This window comes from Rattus norvegicus, chromosome 19, assembly GCF_021556685.1.
Source record: "Rattus norvegicus strain SHRSP/BbbUtx chromosome 19, alternate assembly SHRSP_T2T, whole genome shotgun sequence".
NCBI classification, from domain to species: Eukaryota; Metazoa; Chordata; class Mammalia; order Rodentia; family Muridae; genus Rattus; species Rattus norvegicus.
The window spans coordinates 20,154,500-20,177,062 of NC_141552.1; the positions used below are offsets into that span (position 1 = coordinate 20,154,500).

The window sequence follows — 22,563 nt, forward strand, 5'->3', positions numbered from 1 at the left end:
GATTAACAAACCTCGTAACATACAGAATATAACAGGGTATGTGACCAGCACCACACAGTTCAATAGGTTTTTTTGTTTTTTATTAGTTTGTTTGTTGGCATCCATGATGTGGAGGCGTATTACAGAACAATAGGAAAGAGCTGGCTGCTGTGTAACAAATTTGCTGCTATTAAGGTAGGTACGGGGGCAAGACCTCAGCAACAGCCCTTAAGATGGAAAGGAGATGATGTGTTTGATACCTGAAAGGAGCTGCCTCAGCTGTGTTTCTCTGCCTGCTCAGTGCCCATTCACCATCACTCTGTCCCTGAAGAGGACCTCAAGGTCTGCCCCCTGCTGCCTGTGAGCCAGGACTAGGCACAGAAAGGCAAGGCCACAGCACTGGTTTCCAATTCCTCAGTAATGCTGGATTTCCAATAATGTACTTGTATACACAAATACAGTGTGGTAAGTTACAATATATACTAATCATTTCTTACATAGGACAACAGTTGATTGACTAAAACTAATTCTATTTTAAAAAAAGAAAAGAATCCTGGCTCTTGTGGAAATATACAAAGAAATATCTACGATGGTGGGCAATGAATTCTGCCATGGACTGAACTCAGAAAGGTGGGGTTGTGAGAAAGATGCATGGTCAAATAGCCCACCAGGTTCACATTGTGTCAACTTGAATTAATCTAATGACAAAGAAGTGGAGTATCTCTGATGGCTTCCTTCTAATCCCTTGAAAGGATCTCTGGGGATTGGCCTCAGTACATCACACTTCTTGATGGGGCAACAACACTCAAGGAAGCTTGAGATTGTCATAGGCACAGTATTATGCTACATATACAAAGTAGATAATACTACGATGTTCAGATGATGATATCCATTTGTATGCACTCTTAAGGTGAACCTAAGGAAAGAGAGATCAAGGTCCTTAGAATAGAAATATCAGTCCCAGTTTTTTTTTCTACCGTTCCAAACTGAACGACTGGTAGGGAGAGAATGGTAGATATCGAGAATTAGTGGATGATGCTTTGAATGCAGGGTGGGTTTCTGTGCTGGTTTTAGACAGGGTCTCAAGTATCCCATGTTGCCCTCTCCCTGGCTGGCCAGGTTCACTTTGAGCTCAGATAAACCTCCTTCCACTTTCCAATAGATAGGCTTACAAGAGTGGCTTCCAAGGACTGTGAGGACAGCATTAGCCTTTGACAGTTGAGGTGTGTAACCCACAAATATAGTTTTAGCCACGTTTTCCCATGTCTACCAGCTATTTCAGAGTGTTGCTGTTCTATGCCTGACAATCAGAGACACAGAAAAATAACCTGATAGAGAGCAAGGACATGGTGATCACATCCTTACCTCTTCTGTACGTTCTGGATGAGGTTTGTTAAAATTCCAATATTGCAAAAATCTTTATATAGGGCCCATCACATCAAGGGTCACTGTGAACTGTTCTATCTAAAATGTCTAATCAGAACTGACTACCATATAACACTTCCTGCAGTCCTCATATGAGAAGCTTGGGATTTTGTTTTGACTTTTTCTTTTCTCTGTCTCTCTTATTTTTTGCTATATAAGTTGAGAGAAAGATAGTTAGGGCCATGAATTTACCCCCAAAATTTGAACTATGGATGTGATCAATCAATGTTAGTGTGTGCATTCTGTAAAGTATTCATTTTTCACTATAATAGATGCTTTTGTGTTTGGTGTGGTGGCCATTTCCCAGTGTACAGGTGCTGGGACCTTGCTCTATCCACCTAATGATGTTTATAGCCTCATTTTAGACATTTCTGTGCACCCGCTATATCTCTTGACTATTTTATTTTTCTGACAGAAGCTCATGGTATATCTTACTCAGGCCTGTGAGCAGTGCTCCTTTGGCGACATTGGTGCAGAGAGGAGAACCCCACCACCAGCATGAGGTTCCGTTCACTGGTGGCTCCAATATTGCACTTTCCTCTGCCAACTGGTCTCCACACTTTGCCTAGCACCATAAAGACTTCAACTCTTTCTCCTAAGGAATATTCTGGCAATTGTCGATTGCTAAGCACATGACTTCATGAGTGTTCCCCTAACACACACCCATGTTGTAACCTACCATGCAGACTATTTCTTGATGTGATATAAAGCACCTGTACATAATGAGACAGGAGAACTTTTGACTGCATATTCAAGCTGGTATGAAATCTCAGGAAGTTTTAATGGCTAACATTGGTGAATGAGGACAATTTGAGTTACGATGAGACATTTTGGGGCAAGATATGGAAGGAAACATTCATTTAGATGCATAGGAATTACTAAGGTTTCTTTATAATCAAGCCTTGAGGAAAGTTTGGCTTTGGAAGCAGGAGATGCTCAGTGACTCTGCCCCAGGAAAGTCTCCTGGAAAGGGCACCTCTGCTTATGCTCAGTACAGGGAGAACATTAGCAGGAGGCAAAGTCTGCTCCCCATGACATCTGCTGTCCCTTCTTGGACATTCTATTGTCTCCTAGAGAGTTCTGGCATCCTCTGTGATGTCACCAGTGTTGTAGTGACAACCAGTGCCCTAGTTTCTCTCAGTCTGAGTCTGGCAGTTACAAGCTAAGACATGTTTTCCCTTCTTCGCAAGCGTTTTGGGAGGGGGAACGTCGATTGTGGACAGACTAGCATGAAGGAATCTTGCCTTTGTTCTCAAAGTAATGATTGACAGAGACAGCAATTCTGGGGAATGTTTAGTAAGTTCTGGGCAGTACATTTTGAGCTCCCTGTCAGGGGGGCTGCAGGCTTAAGCTGACCTTTCTAGCAATGGGCCACAGCAACTGGAGCATCTGAAAAGTAATTGAATTTCCATGAATATCACAATTCCTTAAAGTCAAGGATTTCAGAACTTTAGTTTCCCCAAACCCACAGGGAGGATATGGTAAGGCCAAAGCTATTATACTGTGAATTTCTGGCCTTTACTTTTACAGTGCATTTGTTAGGTTACATTGATATAATAACATGATCAGGAGTCATGGAGGGTCCACCTTTTCTGAGTTTAGACAGGGCAGCACTGTATTTCACTCTCATTGCTTCTTTAAATACAGTGGGTATCTGACAGTAGGAACAGGGGGAGAATTGTGCTCCAGGCAATAACCTTATTTTCTTAGACCTTCTCTGATTTTTTCTAACTGGCAGGGTCATCATTAGCTTTATATATTAGAGGTTGTGTGTTACACACATTTTTCTAAAATACCAAAACTGTTTGGAACATGTGGACCAAGATTCAGCCTGTAACCTATTGGAACTTCTGGGGCATTTGTTATTTCATATAGGGGAATTGATAAGTCTGTTGAACATGTCCTCCCTGGAAATGTGTTTTCAATCCAAAGTTGTTGGCCTAGAGTATCAGAGTAGGACATCTGAGTGTCTCCAATCACTCAAGTTTTGTGGATGGTGAATTTATCATCTGAGTTCTGAAACCACAGGGGTGAGGGTCCTTAAACCAAGTTGTACCCTGTTCAGTTGATGATAATCCTGGAGAAGCCATCTCCATGGTACATGTAAGCACGTGATGTCCAGCATAGGGAACACCTGGCTGCTTACATCTCTTGGTGTCTATAGAGTAGTGGGAGAACTGAGATCCACTGAGGAGGCCTCTTAAGCATAGACCAATCGCCTTGCAGTGACACTGGGTTCCAGGCTTGTTCTCCTGTTTAGGCCTCACTGTGGTCTATGTACACTCTATGCATTCTCCCCATGCAGGTTCACTTTTGTTCTTCTACCTACAGACGCTGGGAGAGAAACATCTTCCCCTGAAACTGCCCTAAGCGAGAAGCAGGCCAAGAAGTAAAAGGAGAAGCTGATTAAAGAGCTGCAGCTCATTACCGAGGAGAGAAATGACCTGAGAGATCGCCTGAGGTTTTGACAGAGAGATCTATGAAAAACAGGTATGAATTGCTCCAAACGTTCTTGTTTCATTCCTGGGTCTGCAAGGTCACCTTCATCTCATCCTATTAAGGTTTTGGGTTCTAGAAAGCTGTGCCTCCCACACCCGGTGCCAAACCTCACCTCCCATATAGAGGAGATTCAGAACCTGACCCTTCCTGAGGAGAGAGATGGACAATAGACTCATCTGCTTCCATTTATTGAAAAGCAGGATTTGTGGTCTGAATGAAGAATTCAGGGATAAAGTCAGGGAGAGTGAGTTCCCAGTGTGCATTTGCAAAGACCTTGATTGCTGGTGGCTTTGCAAGATTGTAATTGCAGTGAGTTTATGGTGAGTCTCTGTACTTGCTAGGCAGGGGACTGAGTGCTGGAAGATCCAGGCAGCAGCCTGAGGGGCCTGGTCCCAAACTGTTCATCTCAATGCTTGACTAGAAGTTGTCAGGCTCAGCCCTGTTTGTTATTGTCTGTGTGTCTGTGGGAGCCCCTCGGACACAGCAGTGGTGCATGCATTTCTCCTGGTTCTCACAGTGCTCTCTGTTTCCATATTTGCTTTTCTCTTTCTCTGACTCTGTTTACATTTCTCTTTTTTTTTGTGGGTGTCTCTCAGTCTGTGAGTCTGTGTGTGCATACATCCAAATGCATATGCACAACTGTTATATGTTTATATTTCCCTCCACACTTGGAATCTAGGGGTCTATGTCTTGGCCTGAGTATTTACCTGTAACACTTTCATGGTGATGTGAATGCTTTGTTCTGGGAGCCCCACTGTCAACAGCACAGTTCTTTGCCTATGTGGACACGTTTGTCGGTTTATTTGTATTCCTTGTGCAGATTATAATTTTGTGTTGATATATGGTCTGTTATCGGGACAGGAGAAAAGAAATCACAGGTTTCTGGCTGTGTTGGGTGGGGGAGCATGGAGAGGTGTGGCCTAGGCTCTTGATAGCTCAACTGGCTTGACTGCAGATTTCCTCTTGATTGAATAAAGGGAGCCAGGGAAGCCTCCATCTGGATGCTGAGATTCTGGTGTCCTGGACGCAGAAAAACACGTTTCTGAAGCTGAAGAAGATCCCAATATGTAGAATTCAGAAGGTGTCCTTCCAGGGCTGGGGTAGTACAGGACCCACCCTGAGTTCATATATTCCTAAATGCTGATGTTCATTGTATTCTATCATTTGGGGCCAGGCCACACTTCAGGCCAAATCCATATTATGAAGACCTGGAGAGAATGGAGGAGGAGGTCATGTCAAGTCTGCACAACTTAGAGATGGAGAACACTGAGATCCATGAGAACAGCAATAAGCTGAAGAAGGAGATGACCTTCTCTAGGTAAGTCCTGGTCAGAAAGGCTATCACCTGTGAAATGGCCATTTCTGACTTTCTTTGTTCTGGATTGGACAGTCTTCAGCTATGATTCTATCTCTTGTGCTCTTTACACATCAGTGTTCCAGGGTCATTAGGACTCAGTTTTCAGTTCCATAAAAGACTGTTACTCATCCCAGGATTGTCTAGGCATCTGCAAAAGGCTCTAGAGAGAACAGCACTGATTGAAGTCAGCAGAAGGTTATTAGGCTGACCTGGGCCTATGGTGTCAACCAGGTTTTACCAAACTCAGTGCGTGCACCACATGGTTAGCATGACCTTCCCTTGGTTCTACTGACCTCTTTTGTGGGTGTTTGCCAACTACTATTTGATGTTGCCCCCATGCATTGGGCTTTCATGGATAGTTGAAGATCCATGTTCTTTTTGAGAGATGTGGACACTAATTGGTGCTGGGGCCAAGCAAACAATTTATTCTTCCCTGAATTAACTCTTTGTGGTTTGTGCAGGAGCATTATATGTATCGAGATGTATTTTACTAAGTCTTCATGGGTATCTGGGACCTGGTAGAGTTAGTGGGACTTGGGAGTAGGAATGGGAGAAAGGGGCAGCATGATCTTATTATGCAGACTGTATTTCCAGAAACCTGCTCAGCCAGCTCCTGATGGAGAACACATGCAGGAAGAAGTTGGTCCCACGGAAGCAGGGGAGCAAGGAGGGACATCTTGAGTGTGCACTGAACCAGAAATATTTGGTTGACTTCAACAAGAAAGATAAAGACCAGCAACGTCCAGACCCAGCATCATCAGGTAGGGACGAGCAGCTGTGTTAGCTTAACAATATCTGATAAAGTTTGCCAGTTTGATACATCTTTGCTCTCTCCTACCTCCTTTCTAATTTACACTCATAACCAGCCAACCACCTCATGTAATGGCATTGTTCATTGCTCTGCCTATGCACAAGTATTCTGGGAAGTTAACCACTTTTCAGAAACTGAATTATTTTGCAAGTATATTTTGCTGCTCTTTTTGAAGCTGCATTATAGAAATGATGACAGATCAATAACATATCACATTATTGCGCATGCACGTGATAGATTGGATGCTATGTAGAGTTTTGAACAAGTTCTTGGTTCTTGACAAATGACAAGTGGTCATATGACTTCTTGTGTAGGAAGCACCTTTCCGGGATAAGAGCCAAGTGCAAATGTCAAATTAGTACTTGTCATTGGCTTTAACCTTGGTGACATATGGACATCTCCTTTCTTCCTGCAACCCAATGAGGTCCCTTCCATTGCCCTGTTCTTGGTTTGCACTGGTATAAGTCTGGGTCCCATATTGGCAGCCCACATTACTGTGATGCTTGCTGGAGATTTTCCCTGCCCACAGAGTTAGCAACAATGATATCAGTTAAAAGGTCCATGTCGACTGTCCAAGAGAACTGAGGTAGTAGAGGGCAGCATTCTGACAGCTGGCTTGCGTTTCACCACCAAATCAGTGTCTGAAAAACTGCCTTCCTCTCCCAGGTCTCAGAAAGTACAAGAGAGCTGGAATTGGACACACCCCAGTAAGAGAGCTTCCTGAAGAATAAGTTGCTTTCTCAGGAGTCCCTGATGACAAACATCCTGAATGGTAACAACATTTTTTTTTGGGAGAGTATTCTTCCTCAGAGTTAATTTGTCATTTCTTAGAGACCCTAAATTTATATAACACTAAGCCAGCCTGACTGATTGAGGTCTTACTCACTTTCTTCTTCAGAAAACACCACTTGAGAGACAGCTTGGGGGACCGCCTTTCATTATGTGTGCTAGAGGAGAAACAGCAATACATCTGTGCTTCTACATGTTCGTTAAGAATATGCTGTTTAGAAATATTTTTGTTATGATTTTAATTGAAGTTTTCATTTTGTTGTTTCATATTTATATGTTCTTGTTACTATTTTTCACTTTCAAATATTTTTAAATATTTTTATTCATTTTAATCCTGTTCTGTTGTAAAAATGTATTCGTTATGAATAAAAATTGAATTCTATCTCTTGACTCTTAAGACCATCATTCTTATTCAAGGGTTCTGTCCCCTCCTGTGGACTTAGAACTTACAGATAGAGATGTATCTCTGCATGTTCCATGGAGCCTGGGCTAATAAGTGAATTCAAAGTCACCAAGGGGTACCCAGTGTGACAGTGTCTTTTGTGTGGATAATGTGGCTGTTTCTCCGATACACACTTTGTAATGTAATCACTGACATGCTTTACCCAATTGTTAGGGTCCATGTGGTTCTTCTGAGAGAGCAGCAGGTGCTCTACCCTGTGAGTCATCACCACATCTCCTGCAGGTGGCTTTTGTTATTCCACTTGAGGTGCTGTATTAGGTGGACAGGATCAACTCCAATTAAATAGAGAGATCTCAGGAGATGTATGTTCACAGGGAACTTACTGAGCTGTGCGTGCTCAACGTGTTAGGTTGCCAGGCATCCCTACAGGGCTCTGGTGTCCCCACTGCTCATTGAACATTGGGGATCATCCTCCGGCATCACTTAGTTTTCATATTAGAGCAGATCATTCACCTGTTATCAATGATGGCCATATGTTTTATGCACATCTGATAAAATACTGAATAGAAACTAGCTTCCTGTAGGCCAGATTGGCTTAATCAGTTTTTTGATTGTTAGCAAGAACATTATCTTAATCTAAGCAGTTTAGGGAGGAACCTCAAGAGCATCCATAGTGAATGCAGCCTGCAGCTGTGAACACACGTTTCTTTTGGAGAGCAGGCCTGTGCAGGCCCAGAACTGAGGTGGGACAGTTCAAGCTGCCCTTTTTCCATGGCCAATCTGGGATCGTATTGAGAATGTATTTTTTCCAGGTGACTCATTTCCAATTTATGGAATTGAACTAACTTACTGAGAGTGGAGGTGACTCAGAGAGTTAAAGTACAGAAGGACCAATCCAGAATGTCCACAAAAGCTTGCTGTCACCCCAGGGCTTTTAAAAGCTCATCAGGTATAGAGAAGCAATGTAGTATTTGGTTATTCTCATGCTTTGGTTAGTCATTCATTATAAGCTGAACATGACACAAAAAGAGTCATCTGTGTCACAATAGAAGCTAGTTGTAACTAGATTTACACCACACTATCACATCACTACCGTATTTGAGGTTCTCAGTTACTATCTAAGAACCTGGAAGAGGCCTGGGTCTTGCTACACAAACTCATAATTTATGTCTTCATGACACTGTGTGCTTTGTTCTGTTGATGCTACCATTGGCATACAACACCTTGGATACTTTGTGCTGACATCTGTGACATGAGACAATAGTTCATGTCATCCTAACCTGAATAAAATGTCCTTAGAGTACAGTGTGGTAGGAGGGGCCTTCTTTTCCTCTGAGATAGCAAAACATTTCCAGTCTCCAGTCAAGTCTGTCAGGCATTGTCCAGTGCCTGTCTTGAAATGTCCACCTTAGAAGCTGAGAGTTTTCATCGAGGCTGCTCTGTAATTTTGTAGAAGATTAATAGGTTCCAACCCTAGTATTTAATTCAGTGTGACTGTACTTGCCGAACATGCTCAAAGCCCTGTTATCACCCCTAGCCCTCTGTGCTTTAGAGAAAGTAAATAAAGAACCACATTGCACTTGAAATTTCTCCTCCAACAAAAGGAGAGCCTGCATAGGGCCTTTAAGTAACTCTAAGCCCCAGCTTCCCCACAACTCCCTCCATCAATTCCATTATTGGTGTGTTTTCATTACTGTTCACTTTCTTTTTTGTGTGCAAAGAATGTGCACCATGTCAGTAAAGTGTGTGTGTGTGTGTGTGTGTGTGTGTGTGTGTGTGTGTGTAGTCCCTAGTGAAAACTGTCGAGGTGCATGCAGTCTCATGTTACTACTGTCCCATGGCACCTTGCAGGGAACACTGAAATGGTGGCTACTTTAATTCAACCTAACCCGGGTGTGCATGGTTTTCAGTAAGATTTTGAGGTCATCACCACTACAGAGAGCAGAAACAGCTTCAGTAGTTACATGTTGCTGTTAACAAGATGAGGCCAAACCTCATCCCATAGAATGTCAGGTAGGATTTGATGGCAGGAAATTAATTCAGGGTTCAAATCAAATCAGTCAATTACAAATAAAGTGAAAAATACAAAGTGTCAAGAGAACCAAGTCCTGTGCGTTGGGTTTTTTGTTTGTTTTATTTATTTTTTGTTTCTTTTTTTGTATTTTTGTTGAGAAGATCCACCAGAGAGGCAACCCCTTCTTCAAACAAACTGCACACCGGAGACAATACCTAAATTGACACAATTAGAAATGAAAGGGGGAATCTAACATGAGGCAATGAACAAATTCAACAACCATTAGGTCTTACCTCAGAGGCCTTTACTCCAGAAAACTGAAAATCTATTTGATATTGGTATTTTCTAGACAGATAACAATTACCAACATAAACACAGATCTGGGAAGGTACATGGATAATTCTCAGAAGAAAATAGGTACTGTCAGTATAGTTTGCCCCTCCCAAAATTAAAAAGCAAAATTTCTGGGCCATATGGCTTTAACGCAGAATGCTATCAGACTTTTAATGAAGACCTAATAACAATAGTGCTTCAATTATTCCACTATATTGAACTAGATGGAACATTGTTAGACTCCTTCTCTGAGGCCATAATCAACCTGGTGTCTAAACCACACAAGGAGCTCCCTACAGAGAGTGTAAGCCAGCCAGGGGGCCAGGGTGAGTGCTCATGGTGGGAGGGACTAGCAGAGGTGCTCTGGCCTTGGTGTGCACAGGCTTAGGGCTGGGGCAGGGTGCGTGGTGAGTGTCTGTGGCCACTTGACCTGGGTCCCAGTGGGCGCCCAGGGAGGTCACAGGCCAGTTGTGCATCTTCTACCTGTCTGCAGGGCTTCTGGCCCAGCCAAGCACAGCCTTCATCCTGGACATCCACAAGGACAATGAAATCAGGAAATGGGGGGATCCCCTGAGCCTCTCTGGCTTCTTTGGCCCTGCGCTGCAGTTGCAGTCAGAGGAAAAGCAGCTGTGAGTTCCCCAACTCTTCCCAACCCCTCAGGTCTCCATGCCTTCCCACTCCAGAGAGGAGGAGGGCAGGGCGAGCTCTGCTGCTGCTCTTCCATGCACCCAAAGCCTAACTTTTGTCTGGAGGTCACTGCTTGCCCCTGACCTTGCCCCTGACCATGAACTTGCCCCTCCCCCTACTCCTGACCCTGCCTCTGCCCTAGGCACCTAGGGGAAGTGAGGAGAGCCTGAAGGACAGACCCCAGGCCAGGACCCCCAGAGACTTGTGTCGCCCATTTCCTAGAAGTGTTATCCTCAATTCTCCACACTGGGTTTTGTTTGTAGGGAACTGGCAGGTGGAGGGCTTTGCTGAGCCTGGGATAGTGGTGGGACTTATGATTGAGGGAAGTCTTTCAGGGAGTTGGAGGCCTCTCTCAAACTCTCTGACCATCAGATACCCTCCCTGATTTGAGCGCCCTGGGGAAGTTGGGAAGCCACTTTTCCCTGTCCTGTGTGACTTTGCCTGAATGTGAGCTCTTCTGCTGGAGATACTGTCACATGCTTCTTTAAAAGCACCTGTTCCTCAGATCTAGATCAGCTGCGAAAACAGGCTTCTTCAAGTCAGGTTGAATGCTACCCCTCCCAGCTCAGAGTTGATAAGATCCCCCAGCACAAGTGCTGGGTGGGTCCCAAGGAGGAGTTAGAGCAAAGTGCCCCTTCTGAGAAGTGACTTCCGAGATGAACAGACCAGAGAGAACAGAGTGCATCCCAGGAGAGAAGAGGCCAGGATGATTTAAAGTGGAGAAAACCCGCATGTCCACCATCTAACAACGTTAGGGTTTGTGCAGATGTGGACTTCAGAATCTTGAGGTCAGATTTTTCTGAAAACACCTGCTAAGTGAAGGTGAAGTCTACTGTGGGTGGGATTGTCCCAGGCAGGGAGGGGATCTGACTCTGCAGGCCTGACCAGCTTCTTCATTCTCCTGAAACTAAGTGTTGGTCAGCTGTAAATCTGAAGTGAGAGTTGGTTTTTGTCAACAAAAAGGATGAGATTTCAAGTCTCACACATTATGTGAGACACACATTTACCCACGGGGGATTTGAACTCACTTCTATAGAAGTGACTGGGGCGAACAGAGGGAAAGCATTCTCACCTATAGCATTCTGTCTGTATCAGAGACTACAGGGACTGGATTCCTGGACAGACATGGCCAAGCAGACACACCGTGTAATGGGGGGAAACTGAGGTAAGAAATATCCTGGGGACAGTGATTTCAGATTGTTTGTGCCTTTAGCCAGGAATCTCTTTTGCCATTAAGGCAAGCAGCCTTGGGCCTGCTAACTTGTCACTACTTCAGGGTGTCTCTGCTCTCACACCTGCATCAGGTCCTCCTCAGATGAAGGCCTCTCTTAAAAAAAAATAAAAATGTATATAAAGCAATGTTTCTCAACCTCTGGGCCACGACCACTCACAAACATTGTATATCAGATACCTTGCATATTATGACTTATAAGAGTAGCAATATTAGTTATGAAGTAGTAATGAAATAATTTCACGGTGGGAGTCATCACAGCATGAAGCGCTGTATTACAGGTTTGCAGCACTAGGAGTGTTGAGAACCACGGCCATAGAAGCTGACACATGGGAGCAGACCAGAGAATATTCCTCCATTCACATAACAATTAAAACACTAAATGCACGGATCAAAGAAATAACATTAAAAGGGGTAAGGTATGAATATCCAGTAACAAATGATTTCAGACCTATCTGAATTGCACCAGACTTCTCAATAGAGACTCCAAAAGCCAGAACATCGTGGGCAGATGAAAGGTAGACCCAGGCTCCTATACCCAGCATAATTCTCAGTCATCATGAATGGAGAAACCAAGATATTTCATGACAAATCCAAATTTAAACAATATTTTTCTCTAAGACAGCATAACAGAAGATAATAGGAGGAAAACTCCAAGACACTGAGCTAAACTATAACCAACAAAAAGCAAGAAATTAGTCACCTTGCAATAATTTCAAAAAAAAAAAAGAAAGACAAGCACACAAACATAATTTCACCTACAACCAGAAAAAAAAGAGAAAGCAGCAATCATTGGTCTTTAATATCTAACCAGACCCTCTGTCACCCATTCCCCAGCTCCTATGGACCCCTTTTGCCAGCCAAAGTGTATACAAGGATGGGTCTATGGTTCTAGGTCACTGTGTAGAAGAGGATTGATTGACTTACCTGGCATTAATGCGCTGGTAGGCCCTTGGCTCTTGTGAAACATGTTGCCCACCAAATAGGAATCCTAGAGGTGTGAGGGGGGAATGGATGTGTATGGGAGGGGAGCACTGTCATAGGCAAAGCTGAGCAGAAATGGGAAGTGAGGATGATGAGGGGATACTGGAAAGGGGGCCACATTTGAAATATAAATAAATAAAATTACCAATTAATAAAAAATAGCCAAGAATAAAATAAAAAGTGAAAAGGTAAAAGAAAACTTACAGCAAAACAAAACTAAAGAAATCCCTGTAGTATATTGGTCTAATTCTGCTTGTATTTAATGCTAATTTGTGGAACTCAAGACTGGCTAATCCCCAAAAATCTGACCCTGCTCCCAGTTAACTGTGATTATGAAGAAGCCAACAGCCAACAGCTGCACAGCAGAGAGATGGGGGAGGGGTGCTTTGAGGGCTTTGCTAGACAGGATCATGAGGAGGGAAGAAGGAAGAAGAAGCTGCCAGAGAATAAAGGAAGAACATGTGTGATGGAGAGGAGAGAGGAAGAGGACAGCAGCCATGGTTAAGGGAGAGGAGAGCCTGGTCCTGAGGGCTGTCCAAGGGGAACTAAGAGCAGCCAAGATGCTACACAGTGAGTAAGAGTTGAGTGTTATTGTTTGTAAAGTAGATCTGATGCCATGGAGGGCAGGCAGCTGCCCAGCTACTGTGCTGATTAAGGCATAGTATACATAAATTTAACACAATATGTATAACCAGTAAGACAGCGCTGTAGAGGATCCTAAAAGGATTACTTTAGTTTGAAGGGAAGGATAAAATGCCAGAGGAAACAAGAAATAATTTAATAAAACTATGACAGTCAATCAAAAGAAGCCAATAAAAACCACAAAAATTAACAAAATGACAAAATTTAATACATAGGTTTAAATAATATTTGCACGTCACTAAACTCAATTCCCCAGTAAACAGACATACATTTAGCCAGAAACAGGATCACCATCATGAGAGTTGTAGAGGATATACTAGGGAAACAGACCTAAGACACAGGTTCCTATGGCGATTCAGTGCAATTTCTCTATCAATAAAAACCAACAAGCTCTAGAGTTAAATGTCTGTGTTAGTGCTGACCTACACCACCAGACATATATTTTCTTTTAGGTAAATAACAAAATCATGGGGCTTACAATGTAATCAAATATCCTGAAACATGAGTTTGCAGTGTTCCCTACACTTTTTAAATCAAGTCTGACTACCATTTTGGTTGTTTCCAATCTTCTCTGAGTGGATCATCAAGGGAATCCCAAGGGAAATCAGAAATGGGTTCTTGAAGCTGTTGCACAGGGCCAGTATAGACCTAAGTACCACAGAAGAAACCTTGATTCTTATCACAAGGGATCATTTCACCATCCCTCTTGTTACATAACTTATGGCACAATGTCACCTCTCCTGACCTTAGCTTCTTCTCCTAAATGCTGCTGAAGGGAAGATTTGGTGTCAAGGGGTCTGGATTCAAACCACACCAACACTGAATTCATTTAAATAGGTGTAGTTCATTGAATGCACACACCAATACAGTTCAACCAGAGCAACAGCTCACAACTGTGTACTGGACATTGCTATGGCCCAGCTCATTGCAAGATCCACATGGGCTCATGCACAAGTGCTGGATGCTGCTGTCTATGGCCCTGACTCAGGCCATTTTACACATAATTGTTTTTATTTTCCTGGATTCTAATGGGTCCTACGTGAAACTCATAGTTGGGGAACTTGTTAAGATTAACAAATCTCATAACATACAGAACATAACAGGGTATGTGACCAGCACCACACTGTTCAATGTCAGATTTTTTTGTTTTTCTTAGTTTGTTTCTTGGCATCCATGATGTGGAGGCATATTACAGAACAATAGGAAAGAGCTGGCTGCTGTGTAACAAATTTGCTGCTATTAAGGTAGGTACGGGGGCAAGACCTCAGCAGTAGCCCTTAAGATGGGAAGGAGATGATGTGTTTGATAACTGAAAGGAACTGCCTCAGCTGTGTTTCTCTGCCTGCTCAGTGCCCATTCACCATCACTCTGTCCCTGAAGAGGAACTCAAGGTCTGCCCCCTGCTGCCTGTGAGCCAGGACTAGGCACAGAAAGGCAAGGCCACAGCGCTGGTTTCCAATCCCTCAGTAATGCTGGATTTCCAATAATGTACTTGTATACACAAATACAGTGTGGTAAGTTGCAATAGATACTAATCATTTCTCACATAGGGCAGCAGTTGATTGCCTACAACTAATTCTATTTAAAAAAAAAGAAACCTGGCTTTTGTATAAATATACAAAGAAATATCTAGGATGGTGGGGAATGAATTCTGCCGTGGACTGAACTCGTGGAAATGGGGTTGGGAGAAAGATGCATGGTTAAATAGCCCACCAGGTTCACATTGTGTCAACTTGATTTAATCTAAGGACAAAGAAGTGGAGTATCTCTGATCGCTTTCTTCTAGTCCCTTTAAAGCATCACTGGGGTTTGAACTCAGAACTTCACACTTCTTGATGGGGCAACTACACTCAAGGAAGCTTGAGACTGTCATAGGCACAGTATTATGCTACATATACAGAGTAGAAAATACTAAGATGTTCAGATGGTGATGTCCATTTGTATGCACTCTTAATGTGGACCTAAGGAAAGAGAGAGATCAAGGTCCTTAGAATAGAAAGATCAGTTCCAGTTTTTTTTCTATCATTCCAAACTGAACGGCTGGTAGGGAGAGAATGGTAGATAATCGAGAATTAGTAGATGATGCTTTGAATGAAGTGTGGGTTTCTGTGCTGGCTTTAGACAGGATCTCAAGTATCACATGTTGCCCTCTCCCTGGCTGACCAGGTTCACTCTGAGCTCAGATGAACCTCTTTCCACTTTCCAATACATAGGCTTACAAGAGTGGCCTCCAAGGACTGTGCACACAGCATTAGCCTTTGACAGTTGAGGTGTGTAACCCACAACTATAGTTTTAGCCACGTTTTCCCATGTCTACCAGCTATTTCAGATTGTTGCTGTTAGATGCCTGACAATCAAGGACGCAGAAAAATACCCTGATAGAGAGCAAGGACATGGTGATCACATCCTTGCCTCTTCTGTATGTTCTGGATGAGGTTTGTTAAAATTTCAATATTGCAGAAAGCTTTATATAGGGCCCATCACATTAAGGGTCACTATGCACTGTTCTATCTAAAATGGCCTAATCAGAATTGACCACCAGATAACACTTCCTGCAATCTTCATATGAGAGAGAAGCTTGAGCTTTTTGTTTTGACTTTTTCTCTCCTCTTTCTTTCTTGTTTTTTGCTATATAAGTTGCTATATGAATTTGCCCCCAAAATTTGAACTACGGAAGTGATCTATCAGTGTTAATGTGTGCATTCTATAAATTATTCATTATTTACTATGATAGGTGGTTTTGTGTTTGGTGGGGTGGACATTTCCCAGTGTACAGGTGCTGGGACCTTGCTCTATCCACTTAATGGATAAGCACCATTTAGCCGTTTATGTGCATCCCCTATATCTCTTGACTATTTTATTTTTCTGATAAAAGCACATGATGTATCTTACTCAGGCCTGTGAGCAGTGCTCCTTTGGCGACATTGGTGCAGAGAAGAGAACCCCACAAGCAGCATGAGGTTCCCTTCACTCGTGCTCCCAATATTGCACTTTCCTCTGCCAACTGGTCTCCACACTTTTCCTAGCACCATAAAGACTTCAACTCTTTCTCCTAAGGAATTTTTTGGCAATTGTCGATTGCTAAGCACATGACTTCATGAGTGTACCCTAACACACACGCATGTTGTAACCTACCATGCAGACTATTTCTTGATGTGATATAAAGCACCTGTACATAATGAGACAGGAGAACTTTTGACTGCATATTCAAGCTGGTGTGAAATCTCAGGAAGTTTTAATGGCTAACATTGGTGAAGGAGGATAATTTGAGTTAGTGAGACATTTTGGGGCAAGATATGGAAGGAAACATTCATTTAGATGCATAGGAATTACTGAGGTTTTTTATAATCAAGCCTTGAGGAAAATTTGGCTTTGGAAGCAGGAGATGCTCAGTGGCTCTGCCCCAGGAAAGGCTCCTGGAAAGGGCACCTCAGCTTATGCTCAGTACAGGGAGAACATTAGCAGGAGGCAAAGTCTGCTCCCCATGACATCAGCTGTCCCTTCTTGGACATTCTATTGTCTCCTAGAGAGTTCTGGCATCCTCTGTGATGTCACCAGACATCAGTGATAACCAGTGCCCTAGTTTCTCTCAGTCTGAGTCTGGCAGTTACAAGCTAAGACATGTTTTCCCCTCTTCGCAAGCGTTTTGGGAGGGGGAACGTCGATTGTGGAGAGACTAGAGTGAAGGAGTCTGGCCTTTCGTCTCGAAGTAATGATGGACAGAGACAGCACTTCTGGGGAATGTTTCGTAAGTTCTGGGCAGTATATTTTGAGCTCCCTGTCAGGGGAGCTGCAGGCTTAAGCTGACCTTTCTAGCAATGGGCCACAACAACTGGAGCATCGGAAAAGGAATTGAATTTCCATGAATATCACAATTCCTGAAAGTCAGGATTTCAGAACTTTAGTTTCCCCAACCCCACAGGGAGTATATGGTAAGGCCAATGCTATTATCCTGTGAATTTCTGGCCTTTACTTTTACAGTGAATTTGTTAGGTTACATTGATATAATAAGACGATCAGGAGTCATGGAGGGTCCACCTTTTCTGAGTTTAGACAGGGCAGCAATGTATTTCACTATCATTGCTTCTTTAAATACAGTGGATATCTGACAATAGTAACAGGGAGAAAATTGTGCTCCAGGCAATAACCTTATGTTCTTAGACCTTCTCTGATTTCTTCTAACTGGCAGGGTCATCATTAGCCTTATATATTAGAGGTTGTGTGTTACACACATTTTTCTAAAATACCAAAACTGTTTGGAACATGTGGACCAAGATTCAGCCTGTAACCTATTGGAACTTCTGGGGCATTTGTTATTTTATATAGGGGAATTGATAAGTCTCTTGAACATGTCCTTCCTGGAAATGTGTTTTAAATCCAAAGTTGTTGGCCTAGAGTATCAGGGTAGGACATCTGAGTGTCTCCAATCACTCAAGTTTTGTGGATGGTGAATTTATCATCTGAGTTCTGAAACCACAGGGGTGAGGAAACCAAGCTGTACCCTGTTCAGCTGATAATAATCCTGGAGAAGCCATCTCTGTGGTCCATGTAAGCATGTGATGTCCGGCATAGGGCACACCTGGCTGCTTACATCTCTTGGTCTCTGTAGAGTAGTGCGAGAACTGAGATCCCCTGAGGAGGCCTCTTAAGCATAGACCAATCGCCTAGCAGTGACACTGGGTTCCAGGCTTGTTCTCCTGTTTAGGCCTCACTGAGGTCTATGTACACTCTATGCATTCTCCCCATGCAGGTTCACTTGTGTTCTTCTACCTACAGACGCTGGGAGAGCAACATCTTCCCCTGAAACTGCCCCAAGCGAGAATCAGGCCAAGAAGGAAAAAGAGAGGCTGATTAAAGTGCTGCAGCTCATTACCGAGGAGAGAAATGACCTGAGAGATCGCCTGAGGTTTCTGACAGAGAGATCCAAAAACAACAGGTATGAATCGCTCCAAACGCTCTTGTTACATTCCTGGGTCTGCAAGGTCACCTTCATCTTATCCTATTAAGGTTTTGGGTTCTAGAAAGCTGTGCATCCCTAACCACACTGTGCTAAACCTCACCTCCCATATAGAGGAGATTCAGAACCTTGACCCTTCCTGAGGAGCGAGATGGAAAATGGACTCATCTGCTTCCATTTATTGAAAATCAGAACTTGTGGTCTGAATGAAGAATTCGGGGATAAAGTCAGGGAGAGTGAGTGTCTAGTGTGCATTTGCAAAGCCCTTGACAGCTGGTGGCTTTGCAAGATTGTAATTGCAGTGAGTTTATGGTGAGTCTCTGTACTTGCTAGGCAGGGGACTGAGTGCTGGAAGATCCAGGCAGCAGCCTGAGGGGCCTGGTCCCAAAATGTTCATCTCAATGCTTGACTAGAAGTTGTCAGGCTCAGGCCTGTTTGTTATTATCTGTGTGTCTGTGGGAGCCCCTCGGACACAGCAATGGTGCATGCATTTCTCCTGGTTCTCACAGTGCTCTCTGTTTCAATATTTGCTTTTCTCTTTCTCTGACTCTGTTTACATTTCTCTTTTTTTTTGTGGGTGTGTCTCAGTCTGTGAGTCTGTGTGTGCATACATCCAAATGCATATGCACAACCGTTATATGTTTATATTTCCCTCCAGACCTGGAATATACGAGTCTATGTCTTGGCCTGAGTATTTACCTGTAACACTTTCATGGTGATGTGAATGCTTTGTTCTGGGAGCCCCACTGTCAACAGCACAGTTCTTTGCTTATGTGGCCACGTTTGCCTGTATATTTGTATTCGTTGTGCAGATTATAATTTTGGGTTGATATATGGTCTGTTATCAGGACAGGAAAAAGGAAATCACAGGATTCTGGGTGCGTTGGGGGTGGGGGAGCATGGGGAGGTGTGGCCTAGGCTCTTGATAGCTGAACTGGCTGGACTGCAGATTTCCTCTTGATTGAATAAAGGGAGCCAGGGAACCCTCCATCTGGATGCCGATATTCTGGTGTGGTGGACGCAGAAAAACATGTTTCTGAAGCTGAAGAAGGTCCAATATGTAGAATTCAGAAGGTGTCCTTCCAAGACTGGTGTAGTTCAGGACCCACCCTGAGTTCATATCTTCCTAAATGGTGATGTTCATTGTATTCTATCATTTGGGGCCAGGCCACACTTCAGGCCAAATCCATATTATGAAGACCTGGAGAGAATGGAGGAGGCGGTCATGTCAATTCTGCACAACTTAGAGATGGAGAACACTGAGATCCATGAGAACAACCATAAGCTGAAGAAGGAGATTACCTTCTCTAGGTAAGTCCTGGTCAGAAAGGCTGTCACCTGTGGAATGGCCATTTCTGACTTCTTTGTTCTGGATTGGACAGTCTTCAGCTCTGGTTCTATCTCTTGTGCTGTTTACACATCAGTGTGCCAGGGTCATCAGGACTCAGTTTTCAGTTCCATAAAAGACTGTTACTCATCCCAGGATTGTCTAGGCATCTTCAGAAGGCTCTAGATAGAACAGCACTGATTGAAGTCAGCAGAACGTTATTAGGCTGACCTGGGCCTCTGGGGTCTTACCAGGTTTTACAACACTCAGTGCGTGGACCACAGGGTTAGCATGACCTTCTCTTGGTTCTACTGACCTCTTTTGCGGGTGTTTGCCAACTACTAATTGATGTTGCCCCATGCATTGGGCTTTCATGGATAGATGTAGATCCGTGTTCTTTTTGAGAGATGTGGACACTAATTGGTGCTCAGGCCAAGCAAACAATTTATTCTTCCCTGAATTAACTCTTTGTGGTTTGTGCAGCAGCATTATATGTATCAAGATGCATTTTATTAAGTCTTCATGGGTATCTGGGACCTGGTAGAGTTAGTAGTACTTGGGAGTAGGAATGGGAGAAAGGGGCAGCATGATCTTACTATGCAGTCTGTATTTCCAGAAACCTGCTCAGCCAGCTCCTGATGGAGAACACATGCAGGAAGAAGTTGGTCCCACGGAAGCAGGGGAGCAAGGAGGGACATCTTGAGTGTGCACTGAACCAGAAATATTTGGTTGACTTCAACAAGAAAGATAAAGACCAGCAACGTCCAGACCCAGCATCATCTGGTAGGGTTGAGCAGCTGTGTTAGCTTAAAAATATCTGATAAAGTTTGCCAATTTGATACATCTTTGCTCTCTCCTACCACCTTTCTAATTTACACTCACAACCAGCCAACCACCTCATGTAATGGCATTGTTCATTGCTCTGCCTATGCACAAGTATTCTGGGAAGTCAACCACTTTTCAGAAACTGAATTATTTTGCAAGTATATTTTGCTGCTCTTTTTGAAGCTGCATTATAGAAATGGTGACAGATCAATAACATATCACATTATTGCACATGCACGTGATACATTGGATGCTATGTAGAGTTTTGAACAAGTTCTTGGTTCTTTGACAAATGACAAGTGGTCATGTGACTTCTTCTGTAGGAAGCACCTTTCTGGGATAAGAACCAAGTGCAAATGTCAAATTAGTACTTGTCATTGGCTTTAACCTTGGTGACATATGGACATCTCCTTTCTTCCTGCAACCCAATGAGGTCCCTTCCATTGCCCTGTTCTTGGTTTGCACTGGTATAAGTCTGGGTCCCATATTGGCAGCCCACATTACTGTGACGGTTGCTGGAGATTTTCCCTGCCCACAGAGTTAGCAACAGTGATATCAGTTAAAAGGTCCATGTCGACTGTCCAATAGAACTGAGGTGGTAGAAGGCAGGATTCTGACAGCTGGCTTGCGTTTCACCACCAAATCAGTGTCTGAAAAACTGCCTTCCTCTCCCAGGTCTCAGAAAGTGCAAGAGAGCTGGAATTGGACACACAGCAGTAAGAGAGCTTCCTGAAGAATAAGTTGCTTTCTCAGGAGTCCCTGATGACAAACATCCTGAACGGTAACAACATTTTTTGGATGAGTATTCTTCCTCAGAGTTAATTTGTCATTTCTTAGAGACCCTAAATTTATATAACACTAAGCCAGCCTGACTGATTGAGGTCTTACTCACTTTCCTCTTCAGAAAACACCACTTGAGAGACAACTTGGGGGACCACCTTTCATTATGTGTGCTAGAGGAGAAACAGCAATACATCTGTGCTTCTAAATGTTCGTTAAGAATATGCTGTTTAGAAATATTTTTGTTATGATTTTAATTGAAGTTTTCTTTTTGTTGTTTCATATTAATATGTTCTTGTTACTGTTTTTCACTTTCCAATATTTTTAAATATTTTTATTCATTCATTTTAATCCTGTTTTGTTGTAAAAATGTATTCATTATGAATAAATATTGATTTCTATCTCTTGACTCTTAAGACCATCATTCTTATGCAAGGGTTCTGTCCCCTCCTGAGGGCTTAGAACTGACAGCTAGAGATAGATCTCTGCATGTTCCATGGAGCCTGGGCTAATAAGTGAATTCAGAGTCACCAAGGGGTACTCAGTGTGACAGTGTCTTTTGTGTGGATAATGTGGCTTTTTCTTGGCACACACTTTATGATATAATCACTGACATGCTTTACCCAATTGTTAGGGTCCATGTGGTTCTTCTGAGAGAGCAGCAGATGCTCTACCCTGTGAGTCATCACCACAGCTCCTGTAGGTGGCTTCTGTTATTCCACATGAGGTCCTGTATTAGGTGGAGAGGATCACCTCCAATTAAATAGAGAGATCTCAGGAGATGTGTGTTCACAGGGAACTTACTGAGCCGTGCGTGCTCAACGTGTTAGGTTGCCAGGCATCCGTACAGGGCTCTGGTGTTCCCACTCCTCATTGTGGGTCAGGATCATCCTCCAGCATCACTTAGTTTCGATATAAGAGCAGATCTTTCAACTGTTATCAATGATGACCATATGTATTGTGCACAACTGATAAAATACAGAAAAGAAGCTAGCTTCTTCTAGGCCAGCTTGGCATAATCAGTTTTTTGATTGTTAGCAAGAAAATTATTTCAATCTGAGCCATTTAGGGAGGAACCTCAAGAGCATCCATAGTGAATGTAGCCTGCAGCTGTGAACACAGGTTTCTTCTGGAGAGCAGGCCTGTGCAAGCCGAGAACCTAGGTGGGACAGTTCAAGCTACGCTTTTTCCATGGCCAATCTGAGATCGTATTGAGAATGAATTTTTTCCAGTGACTGATTTCTAATTTATGGAATTGAACTAACTTACTGAGTGTGGAGGTGACTCAGAGAGTTAAAGTACAGAAGGAATAATCCAGAATGTCCACAAACGCTTGCTGTCACCCCAGGGCTTTTAAAAGCTCAGCAGCTAGAGAAGCAATGTAGTATTTGGTTATTCTCATGCTTAGGTCTAGTCATTCATTATAAGCTGAACATAACACAAAAAGTGTCCTCTGTGTCATGATAGAAAGTAGTTGTAACTAGATTCACCCCACACTATCACATCACTACCGTATTTGA

General features: G+C 43.1%; 4 protein-coding genes across 5 annotated transcripts in view; 3 read left to right on the forward strand and 1 right to left on the reverse strand.

Annotated features, from left to right (window-relative positions):
• LOC147999038 (uncharacterized) overlaps nucleotides 1–22,563 on the reverse strand; it is a 65,540-nt gene that overhangs the window by 23,893 nt on the left and 19,084 nt on the right. The gene's annotated exons all lie outside the window — the stretch shown is intronic.
• On the forward strand, nucleotides 2,540–7,242 carry LOC134483243 (uncharacterized). 2 transcript variants are annotated; one of them, XM_087596041.1, is made up of 6 exons: nucleotides 2,540–2,700; nucleotides 3,736–3,894; nucleotides 5,078–5,221; nucleotides 5,855–6,021; nucleotides 6,738–6,843; nucleotides 6,970–7,242. In XM_087596041.1, the coding sequence occupies exons 2-5, from the start codon at nucleotides 3,884–3,886 to the stop codon at nucleotides 6,800–6,802; spliced, it is 387 nt and encodes a 128-aa protein (XP_087452167.1). In that variant the 5' UTR covers nucleotides 2,540–2,700; nucleotides 3,736–3,883; the 3' UTR covers nucleotides 6,803–6,843; nucleotides 6,970–7,242. The 2 variants fall into 2 exon arrangements, with proteins under 2 accessions (XP_087452167.1, XP_087452168.1); XM_087596042.1 differs by lacking the exons at nucleotides 2,540–2,700; nucleotides 3,736–3,894 and adding an exon at nucleotides 4,877–4,984.
• The window catches only part of LOC147999039 (disks large homolog 5-like), a 144,176-nt gene continuing 132,577 nt past the window's right edge, over nucleotides 10,965–22,563 (forward strand). The window contains exon 1 of the mRNA XM_087595733.1: nucleotides 10,965–11,085. The gene's annotated coding sequence lies outside the window, so the exon portion shown is untranslated. The remainder of the gene's footprint in view (nucleotides 11,086–22,563) is intronic.
• Nucleotides 16,729–21,452, forward strand: LOC147999040 (uncharacterized). The gene is made up of 6 exons (XM_087595724.1): nucleotides 16,729–16,902; nucleotides 17,931–18,090; nucleotides 19,279–19,422; nucleotides 20,055–20,221; nucleotides 20,939–21,044; nucleotides 21,168–21,452. The coding sequence occupies exons 1-5, from the start codon at nucleotides 16,776–16,778 to the stop codon at nucleotides 21,001–21,003; spliced, it is 663 nt and encodes a 220-aa protein (XP_087451850.1). The 5' UTR covers nucleotides 16,729–16,775; the 3' UTR covers nucleotides 21,004–21,044; nucleotides 21,168–21,452.

What these genes read in the sequence shown, in the direction of transcription:
- LOC134483243 (XM_087596041.1), top strand. An exon ending in AAGGAGATGACCTTCTCTAG is followed by an intron (nt 5,222 to 5,854) that starts GTAAGTCCTGGT and finishes CTGTATTTCCAG; the next exon opens with AAACCTGCTCAGCCAGCTCC. An exon ending in TCCAGACCCAGCATCATCAG is followed by an intron (nt 6,022 to 6,737) that starts GTAGGGACGAGC and finishes TTCCTCTCCCAG; the next exon opens with GTCTCAGAAAGTACAAGAGA.
- LOC147999040 (XM_087595724.1), top strand. Translation starts at nt 16,776, where the DNA reads ATGTTTTCCCCTCTTCGCAAGCGTTTTGGGAGGGGGAACGTCGATTGT. An exon ending in GCACTTCTGGGGAATGTTTC is followed by an intron (nt 16,903 to 17,930) that starts GTAAGTTCTGGG and finishes TTCTACCTACAG; the next exon opens with ACGCTGGGAGAGCAACATCT. An exon ending in AAGGAGATTACCTTCTCTAG is followed by an intron (nt 19,423 to 20,054) that starts GTAAGTCCTGGT and finishes CTGTATTTCCAG; the next exon opens with AAACCTGCTCAGCCAGCTCC.